We start from the raw sequence: 19,760 nt of genomic DNA, 5'->3' as shown, positions 1-19,760 counted from the left end.
TTATCTTTATCTTATTGAGGGGGGTGGTGGTGGAGGAAGAAGAGGAATGTACCAGAGTTCTGTAGTGCACTGTTGTGATAAAAAGGCAGTTTCTAAAAATCCCTTTAAGCAGAGTTTCTGAAATTCAGCCTTTGTGCTTAAAGGTGCCCTTAGGCGCCTTACACCTTGTCTGCATAAATGGTACAAAGCTGGACAGGGCTATTGTAAACTGCTACAGGTCTTGTGCAGAGCTTACTCCACAGTATAAAGGAAAGCATTTCTGCTTAGCCAGCCACCACAGATTAAAACTGTAGGCAACTGACCTATTTCCTTTGCTTTTTTGTTAATACTTTTATACTCAAAAAATGTTTCTGGGAGCACAAATGTTCAGTTAATACTTTTTTTTGTTGAGATGTCTGAAGAAAGGATTGCTCTTGAAAATATTGTCTAAAACAGACTTGTGTATTATTACTTTTTGTCATTGTGTTAATGTGCATTTTTTAAAACACTATTAAATTTGTTTTTCTTCATTAATCAGTTGTTGGTAGAAGGGACTAGCCCTAAAGATAGCGGTAGAGGCCACAGGAAGCATGTTAATCCCATTCTACTCAGCTACAGATCTGGAGAGGCTGAAAAGGATCAGGCCATTTAAAAAAAAAATAACTCCTTTGAAGTACACCCTTTAAAATTTCCTAAGTGGGTAAGATTTAGAAACACTGCAGATGACTTACTGTTAATGACACACAATTTACATGTTCCAAGTCTTTTCAGAATTTGACCCAAAGCAACAGCAGCAGCTGAAATTAACCAGGATACATTTCATAATGTCTGTAATTTTCAATTCCACCTTCCCACCAACAAAATAAAAAACCGGATGCCACACTGTGTAAGCGAAGACCCACCAGACCAATGTCACACTTCTATTTTTGTTGCCTTATGTGAATCTGGTGTGTTCAATCTCAATGGAAACCTTCACTTAAAAAAAAAACCTAGGGACTCTTAAATTTTAAAGCCGTCTAAGTGAAAACCAATTCCGTTTTTATTTTCATAGATAAAAGACAAATAGAAATAACTTACATTTTCCACACTGATTTGACATAGATCCACCGGTGTCTTCTCTGACCACAGAATAACCCCAGCCCCCAACGTCCTGCTATTCCACTTCCACAATCCCACAAGCAGCAAGATAACACAAGAAGCACTTGAATCTGTCTACAAGTGGCAGTTCCTAGCCAAGGGTTCAGCTTCCCCCCCCCCCCCCAGCATAAAAAGTATATTTTACTCTAAGAAGTACAGAAGTGTCGTGGACCCATTGGAGTCCAGTTTGGAGGAGGAGATGGAACTAGGACTGTCCGACAGAGGTGGATAGGTCACCTTAGAGAGGCTTGAAGATGATGCTGTCCCGGGTCCCTAAGAAATGGGGAGGTGGTCAGCCGGGCAGAGAGCTGCCTGTCTTCACGGATCGACTGTTGACTGGCAGTGGTGCTGATAGGCAGCAAATCCCCTCTGGTGAGGAATAGCTGCCTCCTCCACTGATCCGAGGGCACGGAGAGCGGAGTGTGGGCAAGCCCAGAGAAGGGCTGTAAGGCTATTCAGAAGGAGGCCGCCCCACCCCTCCTCACAAGGAACACCTGGAGGGGAGTACCTTAAGGAGCAGTAGTCACTGCTGGAATAGCTTATCCATATTTCTAATTTAATGATGCTTTAATGGAATCAAGAGATGAACGATAGAGAACCTGTGACAGTTATTAAGGGCCAAGCCAAGAAAGGCTCCCATTTAGGGTTTATTAATTTATTTTTAGGAATAGACATTTGTAGCAAAAAAAAAAAAAAAAGTCTTAAAATAAAAGACCAAGTAACTAGACGGGGCTTGAAGAGAGGAGAGCGTAGACAATTCTACGCTTCTATTCAAGCACCGCTTTGGATGACAACTCTAACTACAGATGCCGCCTCCGATGTTTTTAATTTATATTAAAAGTATATTTGTCAGTGCCCATGTGCAAATCGGAGCTGCATAATAAGAGAAGGCGCTACTTCGTCTCCCTCCTCTTCAGAATTACTGGATCCAGTGGTGTCTGGATTTACACTGATTCCAGTTACCTAACATGTATCCCTGGACTTCGCTGCATTTCTCCCTCCCCAAAAATATGAAAGGGGGTAGAAATCCTTGGATCGGCTTTGGGGAAAGGCTACCAGCATTGTTGTTTTGAGGTGGCTCTTCTCCAATTCTCTCAAGGTCAACATCGCACGCAAAACCTTAACGTGTAATAAACAGTCTGAGACCAAACGAAGTCCAGTTGAGAGAGCCTGCAGCTATTGAGGGAAAGTGTTGGCCGCATCTGGAAGTAGCTTTGTCCTCTTGGTTGGAGATCCTCCCTGTTTCCACGAGCTTGAAAGGACGGACAGATGAGAAAGGCATTCGTTAATTAACTTGGTATCCTACACAACAAATAATGTTCCGATATTACAGGTAGGTCCTCAACGACTACAATTGATCCCAACATTTCTGTTGCTAGGTTGTGAGGTTTGCCCTGTTTTATGACCTTTCTTAGCCACAGCTGCTGAGGGAAAGGGTTGGCTGCATCTGGAAGTATCCACTCATTGCAGTGCATAAGTTAATAACATGGTTGTTAAGTGAATCTGGCTTCCCCATGGACTTTGCAACGGTCATAAATATGAACCAGTTGCCAAGCATATGAATTTTGATCAGGTGATGATGGGGATACTGCAAAAGTTATAACTGAAAAACAGTCATAAGTCCTATTTTTCAGCGCCGTTGTAACTGAATGATCGCTAAATAGCAATAGCACTTAGACTTCTATACCGCTTCACAGTGCTTTTACAGCCATCTCTAAGTGGTTTACAGAGTCAGCCTCTTGCCCTCAACAATCTGGGTCCTCATTTTTTTTCCACTTCAGAAGGATGGAAGGCTGAGTCGACCTTGAGCTAGACAGAATTGAACAGCTACCAGTGGGCAGAATTAGCCTGCAATACTGCATTCTGACCAGAAGGAAGGAAGGAATAGCCCTTAGACTTATATACTGCTTCACAGTGCTTTTACAACCCTCTCTAAGCGGTTTACAGAGTCTGCCTGTTGCCCCCAACAATCTGGGTCCTTGTTTTACCCATCTCGGAAGGATGAAAGGCTGAGTCAACCTTGAGCCTGGTGAGATTTGAACTGCCAAACCGCAGCTAGCAGTCAGCTGAAGTAGCTTGCAGTACTGCCCGCTAACCACTGCGCCACCCCGGTGCTCAATGAACGGCTATTAAGTCGATGGCTCCCTGTACAGTGTCCCAATATTATTGCATGGGTTCAAAGCTGATGGGGAAACTCCAAAGGAGGCTTACTCAGTTGCGGGTGATCTTCTCGGGTGGCATAAAGCCCGTGTCACCAAGCAGGCGCAGGGCCACCCTACCGTTGGGACGGATCACCAGGTGAGTGATGCTGCCGTTGTTGAGGGATATCCGAAGCCAACCTTCTGGAGGAAATTGCAGTGCTCTTCAAAATGTTAAAAAAAGGAAGAGAGTTATTGAGTCATTTATAAAAAGAATAAAGGCGAGGTAGAAAATAAATAAAACCAGGTGTGCCTTCCTCGGGAGTGTGTTCAACTGTTGTCAAAAGCGAACTGGTCTCCTGAGTCTAGGAATTCATTATGCTGGGATTAAATAAAGAGCCGTATGAAGAATCGTAATTAACTCAGCGAGCTTTTTATCCCCCCAGGAGAGCTGAAAGAATCTTTAAAAGAGGGAATTGTTGTTTCAGCAAGACTATAAATGTTTCTACAGCCATTGCCCGCCTTCTGTCTCTCCCCTTAGGGACTGGAGGCTAAAACATAGAAAGAACGGGTGGAAGAATTGGGTGGGTCTAATTTAAGAAGAAGAAAAGAACATGATAGTAGTGTTCCAATATCTCAGGGGCTGTCCCAAAGAAGAGGGAGTCAAGCTATTCTCCAAAGCACCTGAGGATAGTACAAGAAACAATGGGTGGAAACTAATCAAGGAGAGAAGCCATCTAGAACTAAGGAGAAATTTACTGGCAGTGAGAACAATTGATCAGTGGAACAACTTGCCTCCAGAATGCTCCAACACTGGAAGTTTTTAAGATGATGTTGGATAGCCATTTGTCTGAAGTGGTGTAGGGTCTCCTGCCTAAACAGGGGGTTGGAGTAGAAGACCTCCAAGGTCCCTTCCAACTCTGTTATTCTAATAGTTTGCAAACCACGGTTTATGACTTAACAAGTTGTGTGAATCAATCTGGGCGCTTTTGAGAAATCAGATAAAAAAACTCGCTAGCAGGATTAAGCAATCCTTAAGGTCCTTTCCAAATCTGTTATTCTATTCTATTTTATTCTATTCTGTTTGTTTCTAGAATCCTCCTCTAACTCAAAATAAATTTATCATATTTTTCAGAGTATTTCCTCAAAAAAGAGGCTGAAAATCTGGGTGCGTCTTATACACTAAATACAGCATTTTTGCCTCCTGAAGCCATGCCCCCTTCACCAAAATGGCTGTGCATACTCTTATGGAGGCTTTCAGTAAGCTCCTGGGGGCTGGGGCCGTTCCCCCCCCTCCCCCAGCAGCACTCTATAAGCCTCCATAAGGCTATACATGCAATTTTTTGGACAAAAAGTGGGCCCTTTCGTGAAAAATGGGCCGTTTTTTTGCTCGTTTTTGCCCCCCTCCCCCTCCAGCAGCATTCTGCAAGCCTCCCCTAAGGCTATTCATGATTCATGCCTTTAAAAAAAATGGGCCGTTTTTGGGAGGTTTGCAGAGTGCAAAAACTTTTTTTTTTCCTTTTGGAAAGCTCTTTAACTGATTGATGAGAATTGTATTGATCAAGTGCTGTGCCAACAGAAACAAAGTCTTAGGTGCTGCAGATTGTTAGCGATTTCCTTCTGCAGCACATTGATAAATACACCTGGAAACATCTACCTACCTACTCTCTCTCTCCCTACCTACCTAATGTATCTCTCTCTCTATATTCCTCTACCTACCTACCTACCTACTCTCTCTCTCTTCCTATCTACTGTTTCTCTCTCCCCCCCCTTCTATCTACCTACGTACCTACCTACTCTCTCTCCCTACCTACTGTATTTCTCTCTCTCTATCCCTCTACCTACCTACCTACCTACCCACCCTTTCTCTCCCTATCTACTGTATTTCCCTCCCCTTCTATCTACCTACGTGCCTACCTACTCTCTCTCCCTACCTACCTACTGTATTTCTCTTTCTCTCCCTCTCTATCCCTCTATCTACCTACCTACATTTTTTTTTAATTTGCCTCTTCAAAACCTTGGTGCATCTTATATTCCGGTGGGTCTTACACCGGAGTATAAGATGTAAAATTACGGTAAATACTAAAGCAATCTTAAGTGAGGGTAACCTGAAGTAATGAAAAACAGCTCGCCTCAAATCTAACAATGTTGTCAAGCATCTGCACAGCTAGATATAAACATGAGTTCAAGTATAGATCGAGTGTCATTGAAACTGGTACAGCTTTAAATTTAATAGACCCCCTCCAGTACAATTCCTGCAAATACGGTACATAAAAAGCTTCTAGCACGTTTGAAATATCCTCAGAGAGAGAGTGATTCCAATCAATCTATTCATCCCTTTGTCCTTGCCTTGCAAATCTTCGTGTAAGGAACTACAACTCCCATTACCCACTCCCCCAGCCATTGGCTGATGCACCACAGCTACCAACAAGGCTTCTTAATGGGGGAGGCTGTGGAGGCAAAGTGAAGTGGGGAAATTTACTGATGTTTAATTCAGAAGGGCCCCAAACTCAGGAATTAAAACATTCTCTCCGTTTCTTCCCCCCTCCTGTTTTTTTAAAATATTACATTTGTTTTAAACGATTATTTTAAATCCCGCTACTTAAGAGCGAGAAACCAAAGCTCTTGAGTTAATCCTGCAGACAACTGTTCCAATTACTGGGCCTTCCTAAATTCCCAACCGTGTGCTAAAAGCATCCGGTCCCGCCATCTAATGCACAGCGCGTGTTAAACCCCACTTAAGAGCCACAAGGATTTAGGAGCATTGCCCCAACACCACACACATGCACACACGGTGTGGGTCTCTTCCGCGGCCGGAGTTACCTGCAGACGATATAGCGAATAACGTTGGCGTGACAGACGAAGATTTCGTAGCTGTCTACTTCCTGCTTGATATCTGCTCGGTGAATGTAGTTTCGGAAGGCGGCCTCAATCCGAGCACCATCTTCGTAATACTGCTAAAAGCAAAAGTTTGGTGATAGAGGCAGATCATTAAAAACCTGCAGAGATTATTTTCCCACCCCTTGTTTTACTAATTGGAACCTGTGATTGGCTCCCCAAAAGACTAAAATCTAGATATTTAATATTATTTGGATGGCTAGAATCAGCAAGAATTAAAGGGACAGGCTGTGTAGGTCCTTAAAATCCAGTTTAAGTTGCTGAGCCTTGCTTTTTATCTAAATAGTGCTTCGGCTGTCCCAAAACCATCTCACTTATATTTCAATATTCTGTAAGAGGGTAAGAAAAGCTTTAAATTCCTACATTTGCCTAATTACAGAAGAATACACAAATTGTAAAACAAAAAAAATTCCCACACTGTAGAACAATGTTGGATTTCCACTATTAATGGCTGAATTTTTTTTTGGTGGGGGGGATCAACTCGACTTTAAATCAACTCGATTTAAATCGTAATTTTTAAAGAGCAACTGACATCTCTGCCCTGCAGCGGCTCCTCCTCTGGCCTGCTGATGACTCACCGACAGTCCCAATATTGCAGAATATACAGCCTCACGGTACATTTCATGTGGAATAAACTGCATTATTAATGTATCTTAAATAGGAAACTTAGTTGTTTTACTCCAAAAGCATTTCATTAGAATAAATTTGTTAAAAATCAAAAAAATCCAATTTAAAAATCTATTTTTTTTGCTTTTAAAAAAAAATCATCAATTTTTATCCACCCTGCTGTTAATGCATTATTCTTTTAATCAATATATGCCCTTTTTAGTGAGAAACACCAGTTTTGATTAGCGTGGTCAATAGGTTGCTGCAAATGGTAAACTTTGCCATTTGACCTGCTTAAAAAGATAAAGGTTCCCCCCCCCCGCCTATGTGCTAGTCATTTGAGACTCTAGGGTGCAGTGCTCATCTCCGTTTCAAAGCCAAAGAGCCAGCGCTGTCTGAAGACGTCTCCATGGTCATGTGACTGGCATGACGCAACGCCGAAGGCGCACGGAATGCTGTTCCCTTCCCACCAAAGGTGGCCACTATTTTTCTACTTGAATTTTTATGTACTTTCGAACTGCTGGGTTGGCAGAAGCTGTGACAAGTAATGGGAGCTCACTCTTACGCGGTGCTAGGGATTTGAACCGCTTAACCTTTCTGATTGACAAACTCAGCGTTTAAGCCACTGAGCCACCATATCCCTGCTATCAGTGTGCAAAGCGTGCCTTTTCTCACGAGATGACACATGCATATGCAGAGAGACGCTGGTCTTAAAAGAAACCCTGAAGTTATACCCACAAAAACTAAATTCTGGAACAGATATTACCACAGCTTCAGGCTTCCAGTGAGAACTGGGTGGATTGGGTTCAATGGGAGCGCCTTCGCGCAGGAGATCCGTGCTCAGCTTGGACACCCCTGAGGAAGACAGAGAAGAAGGATGCACGCAATCCTTGCATGGTCTGATTTACACACAAGCCAACATACACAAGAGGACTTTCAGGCCTTTTGGTCTTAAGTGTCTTTCCATAGGCACACATATACACAATTCCATAAGAGACTTAGGACCCCAGTTTTCGTAGAAAGGTTTGCTGTCATTGCTCTGACAGAAGTCTTAGAAGTGAAAAAGGGCCCTCAACAACCTTGGATAGATATTAGCAAATCTGTGCCATCTCAACAACTTTCTAAAATGCTGTCTTGCTTTGGAGCCTTCAAGGAAAGACTATTATAACTTTGATGGACACCAATCAGTCAATTTTTATTATAGTCACAGACTATACATGAATCCCAATATTCATTCATCTTGTCATAGATGCCACTTTTTGTTCTGTTTTTTTTTTTCAATATAAAATTTTAACTCCCAATGAAACAGTAGTTTCAACGCACCCACATGCTCCCTTGCTGCAGGTTTTTGATTCTTTAAAAATAGTTTTGCAGCGTTGTAGCACTCTTCACTGAAATGGACTTATCTGTTTTCTTTTTGTCACTAACCAGGCATCTCTGGTTGGTACTATATTTTCCTTTCGGCCCAATTTTATCTTCCGATAATCAGTCACACTTTCTTCACAAATGCTCCGGAACAAGCAAAACCAAGACAACATTTCAATTTTCCAAGTTAATGTTGCGATCGCTTTGACACAATATTATCTCAAATCAGCAGTTAAATCAACACCAAATGCCCTTTGGACTAATGCTTCTTGTTTGCCTACCTATAAAAAGGCATCATGTGCTTCAAGGTGATTTTGTATGATGCTCAGGGAATTGGCTTATGCCACTGTTGGCTTGTGGTTGCAGAGGTAAACTAGGCAAGATTAGAAGTGGGGACAAGGAACAATAATATACGTGACTCAGGCATTATGTCCTAGTTATCTTTCTCTGATACACACAAAGAATCTGCATGGCAACGGGGAAAAGAGATAAGCAAAAGGTCAGAATTTAATCTGACACAATGCATTCCAAAAGCTGGATGAAATCTTAACAAACATAAAATGGATGAATGTTGCAATTGTTTTACAGAACTGATACGTTCCTAACTGCAGCCACACCTGGCGAAAAATAAGTTTGCAACAGTTATGGAGAAAGGCCCAAAGGTGCAGAAGGTAGCATGGAAAACAGGTCATGTTTAGAATCCAGACAATACTGCGGATGCTGCTGAAGCACCGCTTATATGCCATGTCCTGGATAGAAGGGAGGGAACTGCCAATAACCTTTTCTGCTGTCCTCACCACTCTCTGTATCGCCTTCCTGTCTGAAGCAGTAATGCTTCCAAACCAGACAGTAATGCAATATGACAGGATGCTCTCTATAGAAAGAGGTAAGGACAGTGGGAGGAAGATGTGCTTTTCTCACACGACACATAAAATGCAGGGACTTCACCAGTGTCTCCCCTTTGAGTGACCAAGCCAGCCTACTCATTAGCTGCACACCCAGAAACTTGATGCTGTGAACCACCTCCACAAGTGAATCATTAATATGTAGAGCTGTGTGGGTGTGCCTGCCTTTTCTGAAATCAACAACGATCACTTTAGTTTTCCCCTACTTTTAAAATGAAGCTGTTTTTCAATTTGTTACACCAGTTACACAAAAAGACAAGATTTGCCAGTGACTTGTATGCAGCAAGATCCCTAAACTGGATCTACGGCGCCTTCCCTCAACTGCTGTTGATCTTGTGAACGTTGAGCTAAGCTCTTGAGAATCTGCAAAATCTCTTGGTTCCCTACTGGCCACAAACTTCAAATCCAACCCCTCAGATATAACACATAAGCAAAGTATAAGCAAATCAGACAGCCTGGTCCTGCTGGCATCTAGTAAAACTACATAAGTGTTGCTTACCACCACAAAGAAGTGCTAAGAAGACACTCACCAGGAAGATGTTTGCTAATAATGTTGGTTGTTTCCGTTGCTCTGGCCATGGAAGAATAGACAATTTTATCAAATTTCAGCCCCAGACTGGCAAGTCTCTTCCCGGTCAGCTCAGCTTGCTCACGGCCTAAAAAGTTAATTTATGGATAAATTCCTAATAAGGCACAGAGGTGTTTTTTTTTTTCTCTTTGTTTCGGCACAGTATTTTAAAATTAGAACATGCTGCTTTTCCCAGCATTCCTGTTTGCGTTCTTCATATTATCAAGGATTATTTTGCATCCAGACTGAAATTTGCAATTTGGCAAGAAATGGAAGCAGAGCATTTTTTTTCCTGAATAAGGAGGGTATTTAGACCTCCTTGCCTTGAAAACAGATACCAGTTAATGGGCTAAGTATGCTTAAAAAAAGCAGAGTCATTTGACTGAATGGCGACTAAGCAAATCAGTACGAAGAAAAATCTACATTTAGGAGAGAACGGAAGGCTCTGCATTAATTATACACCAAATAAGCAGCTTCCTCAGCATAAACTGCATCCCAAAGATGCTTTTTCAAGAGGCAACTGAAGAAGCCTCTTGGGTAAGAAGCGGAACGTCTTCAAAAACAGAAAGTCCAGTTGCCTCTTGAAAAAGCACCTTTGGGGCAACCTGACCCGGAGGACTGAGAATCTCCATAGGCATAAATTATATCCCCACCTACTACCCCATCATACCTACCAAGCTTTGTTAAGATTCTGTCCTTATCCTGCTGCCCGTCCAGATTGTACTGAGAATGGCGAATGAGGAATATGTGCCTGGTAGCTTTTGTTTTATAGCGGGCTAAGCGAGAAGACGCCTCCTGTTCACCGGTCTCTTCATTTTTCTTCTTCAAGTTCATGAGGGCCAGCGGTTCCCTCCTAAAAGCAGGAAACTGGAGTTCATATTCTTGCATTAAACACAGCAGACGTGCAAAGCAATGGACTCATGGGCTGCACCTTTGTTTGAGAAAGCCAGCCTTAGCAATTCAGATTGCATAAATATCTCCTTCCTGCCATTTTTTCATCGAGGTGCAATGCATTTGTACTATCTCGAAAAGACAGAAGAGCAATGGGCAAATGGAAGCTACAGGCCATCCTCGACTTACGACAGTTTTTTAGTGACCATTCAAAGTCACAGCACTGAAAAAAAAGTCACGGCACTAATAAGCATTGCAACGTCCCTGTGGCCATGTGATCAAAATTTGGATGCTTGGCAACTGGTTCATATTTATGACGGTTGACATGTCCCGGGGTTATGTGATCCACCTTTTATGACCTTCCAACAAGCAAAGACAATGAGGAAGTCAGATTCACTTAGCAACCAGGTTACTAACTTAACAGCTGCAGTGATTCACTTAAACAAATGTGACAAGAAAAGTCGTAAAGTGGGGCAAAACTCACTTAACAAATATCTTACTTAAAAACAGAAAATTTGGGTTTATTGTGGTCATAAGTCAAGGACTACCGGTAATTACATTTCAGATCTTGTACTGCTGATTTGAAGTGTGTGCCTCAAACACCACCAGATTATTTTTGCAAAAACATTTTTTAAAAATATCTCACACATACATTTGCGAATATACATTCTCATGGTTCTTATTAACATTGTGTATTAATTTGATTTGATTTGATTATATTTATATGCCGTCCTTTTCCCCCGAAGGGGACTCAGGGCGGCTCACAATTCAAATCAGGGAAGGGGGGGTACAGACAAAAAATAAAAAACGAAACATAACAATACATAATTTAAAAACCACACAACAGTCATACCATTCGAGACGGGGGCAACAGCTCTTTAGCCCCAGGCCTATCGGAACAGCCAGGTTTTAACAGCTTTGCGGAAGGCCTGGAGGGTGGTGAGGGTTCGAATCTCCATGGGGAGTTCATTCCAAAGGGTCGGAGCAGCCACAGAGAAGGCTCTCCTCTGGATAGTCGCCAGTCGACACTGGCCGGCGGATGGAATTCGGAGGAGGCCTAATCTGTGGGATCTAATCGATCTAGTGGAGGTGATTGGCAGCAGGCGGTCTCTCAAGTACCCAGGTCCAATACCATAAAGGGTTTTATAAGTGACGACTAGCGCCTTGAAGCGTATCCGAAGACTAATAGGCAGCCAGTGCAGCTCGCGGAGGATAGGTGTTACGTGGGTGAACCGAGGTGCACCCACGATCGCTCGCGCGGCTGCATTCTGGACAAGCTGAAGTCTCCGAATGCTCTTCAAGGGCTGCCCCATATAGAGCACGTTGCAGTAGTCCAGTCTAGAGGTCACAAGGGCACAAGTGACTGTTGTGAGGGCCTCCCGGTTCAGGTAGGGACGCAACTGGTGCACCAGGCGAACCTGGGCAAATGCCCCCCTAGTCACAGCCGACAAGTGGTGTTCAAAAGTCAGCTGTGGGTCCAGGAGGACTCCCAAATTGCGAACCCTGTCTGAGGGGCGTACTGTTTGACCCCCCAGCCTGAGAGATGTAAAACTTGGCCAATTAGTAGGAGGGAAACACACCAGCCACTCGGTCTTATCCGGATTGAGAACAAGCTTGTTAACCCCCATCCAGTCCCTAACAGCCTCGAGGCACTGGCACATCACATCAACCGCTTCATTGAGTTGGCACGGGGCGGACAGATACAGCTGCGTATCGTCCGCATACTGATGGTATTTTATCCCGTGCCGTCGAATGATCTCACCCAGCGGCTTCATGTAAATATTAAACAGGAGGGGGGACAGGACCGAACCCTGCGGCACCCCATAATTCAGGGGCCTAGGGGTCGATCTCTGCCCTCCGACCAACACTGACTGCGACCTGTCCGAGAGGTAAGAGGAGAACCACCATAGGACAGTGCCTCCCACCCCCACCTCCCGCAGTCGTCACAGAAGGATACCATGGTCGATGGTATCGAAGGCCGCTGAGAGGTCAAGGAGCACTAGGACGGAGGCATAACCTCCATCCCTGGCTCTCCAGAGATCATCGATCAATGCGACCAAAGCGGTTTCCGTGCTGTAGCCAGGCCTAAATCCCGACTGGAAGCGATCTAAATAATCGGTTTCCTCCAAGGACCGCCGGAGCTGAAAGGCCACCACTTTCTCAACAACCTTCCCCACAAAGGGAAGGTTGGAGACTGGACGATAGTTGTTTAACACGGCTGGATCCAAAGATGGCTTCTTCAGAAGGGGTCTCACCACCGCCGCCTTTAGAGCGGGGGGAAAGAACCCCTCCCGAAGGGAGGCGGTAAGAACCGCCTGGATCCAGCCCCATGTCACCTCCCTGCTGTTAGCGACCAGCCAGGAGGGGCACAGGTCCAGTACACATGTGGAGGCACTTACAGCTCCCATGGCCTTGTCCACGTCCTCAGGGGTAACAGCTTGAAAATCAATCCAGTGATGTCCTTCCAGATTCTCCCCTGGTGCCTCGGCTGGCTCTGCGCAATTGGAGTCCAGGTCCATCCGAAGCCGAGCAACTTTATCCGCGAGGAATTGGACGTAATCCTCAGCTCTGCCTTGCAAAGGATCGCTCGTATTATAGCAGTATAGCAATAGCAGTAGACTCATATACCGCTTCATAGGCCTTTCAGGCCTCTCTAAGCGGTTTACAGAGAGTCAGCATATTGCCCCCAACAATCTGGGTCCTCATTTTACCCACCTCGGAAGGATGGAAGGCTGAGTCAACCCTGAGCCGGTGAGATTTGAACCGCTGAACTGCTGATCTAGCAGTAGCCTGCAGTGCTGCATTTAACCACTGCGCCACCTTGGCTCTGTTTAGGAGGGAACGGGTTATCCTGAACAAGGCAGCTGGGCGCGACTCAGCGGAAGCAATCAGAGAGGCAATGTGTGTCCATTTTGTCGTCCTAATTGCCCGAAGGTAAGCTCTGATGCTAGATGTTAAAAGCGCTCGGTCTGACTCAGACTTACTGGATCTCCATCATTGCTCTAGGCGTATCTTTCGGCGCTTCATCTCCCCGAGTTCCTCGGTAAACCAAGGGGCCCTCCTGGATCCACTGCCTCGGATCGGCCGTAAAGGCGCAATCCGGTTAAGAGCCTCTGTCGCTGCTGAATTCCAAGCAGCAACCAGAGTCTCCGCCAAACTGCGGACAAGGGTATCAGGAATAACTCCAAGCTCCGTCTGAAAGCCCAAAGAGTCCATAAGGCGCCTGGGGTGGAACCACCTAATCGGTTCCTCCTCCCTACAGTGGGGGTTTGGTCTCCAAAAGTCAAGTCTCAGTAGGTAGTGGTCCGACCATGACAGGGGCAAGATCTCGTTACCCCTCAAACCAAGATCACAACTCCACAGCTCCGAGAGGAATACAAGGTCGAGCATGTGACCCGCCGAGTGAGTTGGGCCCTGAATTACTTGGGTCAAGCCCATGGCTGTCATGGAAGCCATGAACTCCTGCGCTCCATCAGAGTGTTCACCAAGCGAAGGCAGATTGAAATCCCCCAGAACCATAAGCCTGGGGAACTCAATTGCCAGCTCAGCTACTGACTCGAGGAGCGAGAGGAGGACTGCTGCAACGCTGTTGGGAGGCAGGTACGTTAACAGCAAGCCCACTTGACCCTTGAGGTCCAACTTCACCAGCAAGGACTCACACCCGACAAGCTCCGGAGCAGGGATCCTACAAGGTATTAGAGACTCTCGGATAACAATAGCCACACCCCCACCCCTTCTCTGGGGTCGCGGCTGATGAAGCACCTGAAAACCCTCTGGGCACATCTCTGTGAGGGGGACTCCTCCCTCCGGGCCCAGCCAGGTTTCAGTAATACATGCCAGGTCTGCCCTCTCGTCTAAAATTAGGTCCCGGATGAGGGGAGCCTTGTGAACTACAGACCTGGCATTTAGCGACAGCAGCCTGAGACCAGGGTCCTGATTACTCGCACCATCTGGCCTTGGAGTGGGACTCATAGGGCCGGAAGGAGGGATCTCTGTAACGTAGCGAGCCCTCCTTCCCCGGTAATGGCCAGCCCTAAAGTCCCCGCCATATCTGCCCCTCCTTGTTAAGACCGTAATGCTCCGGCCCACTCCCGTGTCCGTAATCCCTCCACCCACCCCCATAGCCCCCGCGTTTCCCGACAGGCCCGTCGAATCAATCATCCTGCGGCTGGGATTAAGCCCAGGCCCCCCTGACACTTCTGCAGAGCAATCAGTGCAGGGGGTACTCGGTTGCGGTCCCAACCTGCTCAAACAACACAGTCACATCACCAATCACTCCCCACTAACAGTTTAAAAACACAAAAGTTACAATAATAATAGGAATTAAAAAGTGGGCACACCCATCTACAATCACACCATACACACCTCATTCATAAAATGCGGAGAAACTAAAAATGCGCAGAACTTAAGTGAAACAAACAAAGATGGAGAGGGGGAGGGAGAGGTACTCCGCTCCTCTCCCTTCCTATGGCAATTAAATTGACCAAGATTGTTGAAAACCCAGCCACAATCCACAGATGGTATACAGAGGGGGAGGATAACGTTTCCCTCTCTAGTAAAGCTGAGAAAGGTCCCAAAAGTCTGAGAAAGTAAGGTGGAACCGAGAGTCCTCCTACGCACAGATGTTTAAAGGCCCAGCTGGAAAAGGGCCAAATGGCCAACGGGGGAGATAAACTGAGGCTCCCCACTGTCAATAACAGGCAGTAGAAAAAACTCTCCAAGTCCACCAAGGGAAAAAGTCCACCGAAGCAGGGCTCTGACAATTTTAAATATTCATTTTTCCATATAAAAGTTGAAATATAGAATCGGGATTGCTTTGCTTACGATCCCATACACCTATTTTATTTTACCACAACCCTACTTTTTCCCCTTTTCTCCCTCCCTCCTTTCTTCTGTACTTTCTTTTTTCCCTCTCCTTTCTCTTTTCTTCTTCCCCTTCCTCTCCCCCGCTTCTCTCTTCTTCTCCTTCCTACCCTCTCTCCTACTCTTAATTCTCCTCCCTGTCTTCCTTTCCTTTCCTCTTTCTGTTGCTAACACAAGTCATCCTGCATAAATGTAGTTATATTCTTAGCCAATACACAAAGCTGTTTATTCCAAAATAGAGGATGAAACAACCAACCCTTATTGGATTTGTGACCTCTGCTTAATTCATCCCTTCACTTACAACTAATAACACATCCACTAAGACAGCAATTTACCTGCAACCTTTTATATTTAAAAATAAAAAAGGCAAAAGGCAGTTCCTGCTATAAGCTCAGCTACTTGGTAGTTCCAGGCACTTTGACACATTTCCCATCACTGGATTATTTTTTTCCCATTTAATGGCAGATCCAAATTTGGCTTTTTATTCCTGCTTCTACCCTTCATGATTTATTAAGTACAGTAGAGATATAAAGGCGAGTCAGGACAAAGCCTTGAGAGCTGCCAAAACAAAATGCAGTCAGAAAATGAAAGATATAAACGGAAGCACAAAGCTGGCTCGTCTGTTTGATGTGATGGATGCTTGTGGTGTTAATAGACTTTCAAGTAAGCAGACACTGTGTTTCACTTTCCCAACAGTGGCCATTGTGTTGAAAAATAATACACACATCTGAACGTAAACGCTAACAATGGAATCCATGGCAAGCTAAATTCACAGGGGCTAGTTATTAATATCAATTTGCTACATCTTTACTTTCTGATTTGCAGAAGCAGTATTTCTTTTCTTGAAATCTGTATCGATTTCTAGTTTTAAAGAGAAATTTGAACTAGGTTTTTTTTTAAAAAATAAAAGAATTGTGAACATAAAAATACAAATATAAAGAAAATGATACCATCTATTGCTTGCCCATAGCTAAACGAAATCACCTGATATGCTAAAAGTTCTACAAAGGGGACCCATAAGAAAACCACAAATGAGTGCTCGGACATTCAAAATAAGCTGTTCTCTGTGTTACAACAAGCCAACAAATCCTGGTTTGGTAGGTAGGTAGGTAGATAATGGATAGATGATAGGTAGAGATAGGTAGGTAGGTAGGTAGGTAGATGATAGACAGAGATGATAGATAGATAGATAGATAGATAGATAGATAGATAGATAGATAGATAGATAGATAGATAGATAGATAGATAGATAGACGGACCCCATGTAGTCAAACTGCAAACCTCAGACTGGGATCCAGTGTCTCCACATATAAGCCGATTACGGGCTTTTCGCTTACCCATACCTACACTAAGACCAGCAGTTCCAACCCATTATGAAATTAAATGTTAGGAAGGCTTTCGTTCAGATTTAGCGTTAATCTGGAAGGAATCAGGCAGAAAATAATGCTTAATTCTCTTTACTAAGTGAATTAGTAACCGCAGCGGTCCGAAAAGCATAGGTATTATTTCATTTATAGCAGAGAAACAGAAGTCATTTGGCAATTACTTTGATGTCCGAAATTCCCAATAACTGTGAAGTCTCTCTCTCTCTCTCCCTCTCTCTCTCCCTCTCTCTTTCTCTCCCTTCTCCCTCTCTCATGAACTGCCGTAGATTATAAATGTTCAAAGGTTTTCCTGAATTGGTAAGGCTTAAGAAAATTATTCAAAATGTGTGTTCAGCAGGAATGGCATCCAACGCTTAAGGGTTGGTAACATTTTTTTTTTTTTTTTACATGAATGGTATGATTGCTGGATTCTCTACCACCCTAAAATTTAAGAGTATGGTTCCAGTTCTTATGATATTAGTAGAACTCTAGCCAACTATTTTAAACTCCTCTCAGGCATGGCTGTACTGGGGGGGGGGGGGGAAATATATTGTCAACAAATCAGGGACGAAGTGACATCCACTAAAGTTCATTCACACCGTTTATCTCCAGCAACTCGTGCCTTAAGACAAACAGCAGGACATGGCAAGAGAAACTAAGTTACTAACATTTTTGAATGTATATTTGGCCACCTTATTCAGAAGAAAATAAGGGCCCCTATCTTCTTTTATCCCACAGCACCGATACAGATGTGGACTTACAGGATCAGCATCCAGAACATTTGTTTTGAGAAAGTATTTCTAATTGGGCAGGAAACTTGCACAAGTAGAGGATTCAACTTAAAAAACTCTTAAAAGGCATGCAGGGAAGAGAAGGGGAGATTTTCTTAATAATTCAAGCATTTAGACTAGACACAGATTAAGAGAGTTGGAAGGGACCTTGTAGGTCTTCTAGTCTAGTCCCCTGCTCAAGCAGGAGACCCCATATATCATTCCAAACATCTGAGTAACTGGAGTGCTAATATCTACTCTGCATCCTCGCCTTCTGGATGTTTCGACTGGAACTTGCATCTGTCCATTGCAGAGAGCAGGGAAGCACAGCACATGAGAATGTGATGACTCAAGGAAATGATTATGACCCCTGACATCTTGCTTTATATCGTCCACATGACACTCCAGACTGTTTAGGGTGGTTTTTCTCAATCTTGGAAACTTTTAAGAAGGCTGGACTTCAATTCCCAGAAACCCCCCATTCAGCTTGCATCCACTTCCAACTCCCAAATTTCCCCAAAACCAGCATTATGAGAATGCTCACTCATCTTAAAGTTGCTGGAGAAACCATGGGGATTTATTTCCTTTCAGAACATGGACTGGCAAGGCCCTGCCCTGCCCACTCCCTCCAACTCATTCTCCCAACAAGCCTGCCAGAGAGGTCAACCTAATATTGGACCACAAAGCACCCAAGATGCAGAACCCGGATTAGGAGAAAACCATTCAATGTTCCCTTAGAATAGCTTAAACCAGGACCAAGATTGCAGGAGAATCTCCCACCCCAAATGAAGGTAAACCATTCCAAACTCGATTGCAGAATGTACGACTTCAGCCACCGACTCCGTTGTTACATCCTCAAACCCCCAAAACTTTAAACTTAAACTGTGGACCTCAGCCCATTCCTAAGAGGTCCGTAAAAGAGGGCGTGCCTAAGCACACCAATGTGCCTTCTTTCCCTATCCTAATGTTCCCCTTTATTCACATCCATTTCATGTATTCATAATCATGTTTCCAGTTATATCTGTTATCTAATTCATGCTTGACAAAAGGAAGAAATGAAAATGAAATTTCCTAGCCTCTCCAGGGGATTTCCCCCAGCAGCTGGTTGGAAGAACCCCCCCCCCAACAAAGAAAAGAGCCGCTCCCTAAATGCAAGATCCCCCCACCAGAAGGGTCCTCAGGGGATTCCCTCAGGTTGTTGGAAGAAACCTCCCCCACCCAAAAAAGAACTGTGTATTTGGGCATCGCCTTCCCGCCCCCAGCTGGCACTTTCCAGGTGCATCAGAGCCACAACGCCAAACTCCCTAAATGTAGGGCTGAGGGTGCTGGGGATGATGGGCTCCATCCCTCTCGGGGTGGGGAAAGAGATGAAAAGTCCCAGGCTTGACGACTGACCAAGAGCTGGGGGGGGGGGGGAGCTTCTCTCTGCTTTGGGGGATGTCAAAGGAGGGGGGGCTCTGAGTGTAGGGGGAGCGGCTCCAGGCATTGGGAGAGAGCCTGGGTGGGGGGGTTCTGGGAGTGGGGGAAACTCTGGGCGGGGGAGGGGGGTCTGGGAATGGGGGATTAGGAGACGGGCTAAGGTGAGCGTGGGGGGTTCTGGGGGGGTGGGTGTCAGGGAATAGGAGGATTAGGCCATGGGGTGGGCTCTGGGCATTGAGAGAGTCTGGACATGGGGGTCTGGCAGTGGGGGCGTTCTGGGGAAGGGCTCTGGGAACAGGGGGATTTGGCCGTGGGGGTGGACTCTAAGGGGGGAGGGAAGGTATAGAAGTGGGGGTCTCTACTGGGGAGGAGGGGAGGTGTAGGCGTGGGGGGGTGTCTCTAGGCCCGAGGGGGGGGGGAAATCTCCTCACCTGTCCCAGTTATTATCCCAATAGCCGCAGCCGTTGGCCTTCTCCAACCAGGCGGGCGCGGCCGAGGCGCTGGGCGACGGCAACAGTAGCAGCCCCGGCGGCGGGGGAGGCGGCAGAGGTCCCGTCAGCGAAGCGGCGAGGGGCTCCGGGGCGTCCCCGCCGCCCTTCTCCGGCCCTTGCTGAGGCGACGGCGGCTGCTTCCCGAGCGCCACGGCGGAGAAGAGAACGGAGCCGCCCGCCAAGCCGCAGGCCGCGGCGGCCGATACGGTAACGAGCCGGCGGAACGACATGGCGCCGGGATGCGTGAGGGGCGGCCGCGCGGCCAACCTTTTCCCGCCGCGGACGGGACGCGGTGCGGGACAAAATGCCTCGGCGTCGTTGAGGGACGGGCGGCGGGGACGGGCCGTCGAGGGTCGTCCGCCATTG

The 19,760-nt window shown here is 45.5% G+C and overlaps 1 protein-coding gene across 4 annotated transcripts; it reads right to left on the bottom strand.

Annotated features, from left to right (window-relative positions):
- Positions 1–996: 996 nt before the first annotated feature.
- On the bottom strand, positions 997–19,746 carry PGAM5 (PGAM family member 5, mitochondrial serine/threonine protein phosphatase). 4 transcript variants are annotated; one of them, XM_032229596.1, is made up of 7 exons: positions 19,335–19,746; positions 10,271–10,449; positions 9,559–9,684; positions 7,528–7,613; positions 6,078–6,211; positions 3,328–3,478; positions 997–2,368 (listed from the first exon to the last, which is right to left on the bottom strand). In XM_032229596.1, exons 1-6 carry the CDS (start codon positions 19,622–19,624, stop codon positions 3,328–3,330), a joined length of 966 nt encoding a protein of 321 aa, XP_032085487.1. In that variant the 5' UTR covers positions 19,625–19,746; the 3' UTR covers positions 997–2,368. The 4 variants fall into 4 exon arrangements, with proteins under 4 accessions (XP_032085487.1, XP_032085488.1, XP_032085485.1 ...); XM_032229597.1 differs by having other exon boundaries at positions 6,078–6,208; XM_032229594.1 differs by having other exon boundaries at positions 7,525–7,613; positions 19,335–19,745.
- Between the last annotated feature and the right edge of the window lie 14 nt (positions 19,747–19,760).

The sequence above is a fragment of the Thamnophis elegans genome, chromosome 13 (assembly GCF_009769535.1).
Source record: "Thamnophis elegans isolate rThaEle1 chromosome 13, rThaEle1.pri, whole genome shotgun sequence".
NCBI lineage: Eukaryota > Metazoa > Chordata > Lepidosauria > Squamata > Colubridae > Thamnophis > Thamnophis elegans.
This window is presented reverse-complemented; position numbering and strand designations above follow the sequence as displayed.

Excerpts from the sequence above, each read along its gene's own strand:
- PGAM5 (XM_032229594.1), bottom strand. The coding sequence starts at position 19,624 with ATGTCGTTCCGCCGGCTCGTTACCGTATCGGCCGCCGCGGCCTGCGGC. Across the intron at positions 9,685-10,270 it reads CAGAATCTTAACAAAGCTTG|GCCGTGAGCAAGCTGAGCTG; the intron begins GTAGGTATGATG and ends TTAACTTTTTAG. Across the intron at positions 3,479-6,077 it reads ATTCGCTATATCGTCTGCAG|AGCACTGCAATTTCCTCCAG; the intron begins GTAACTCCGGCC and ends AACATTTTGAAG.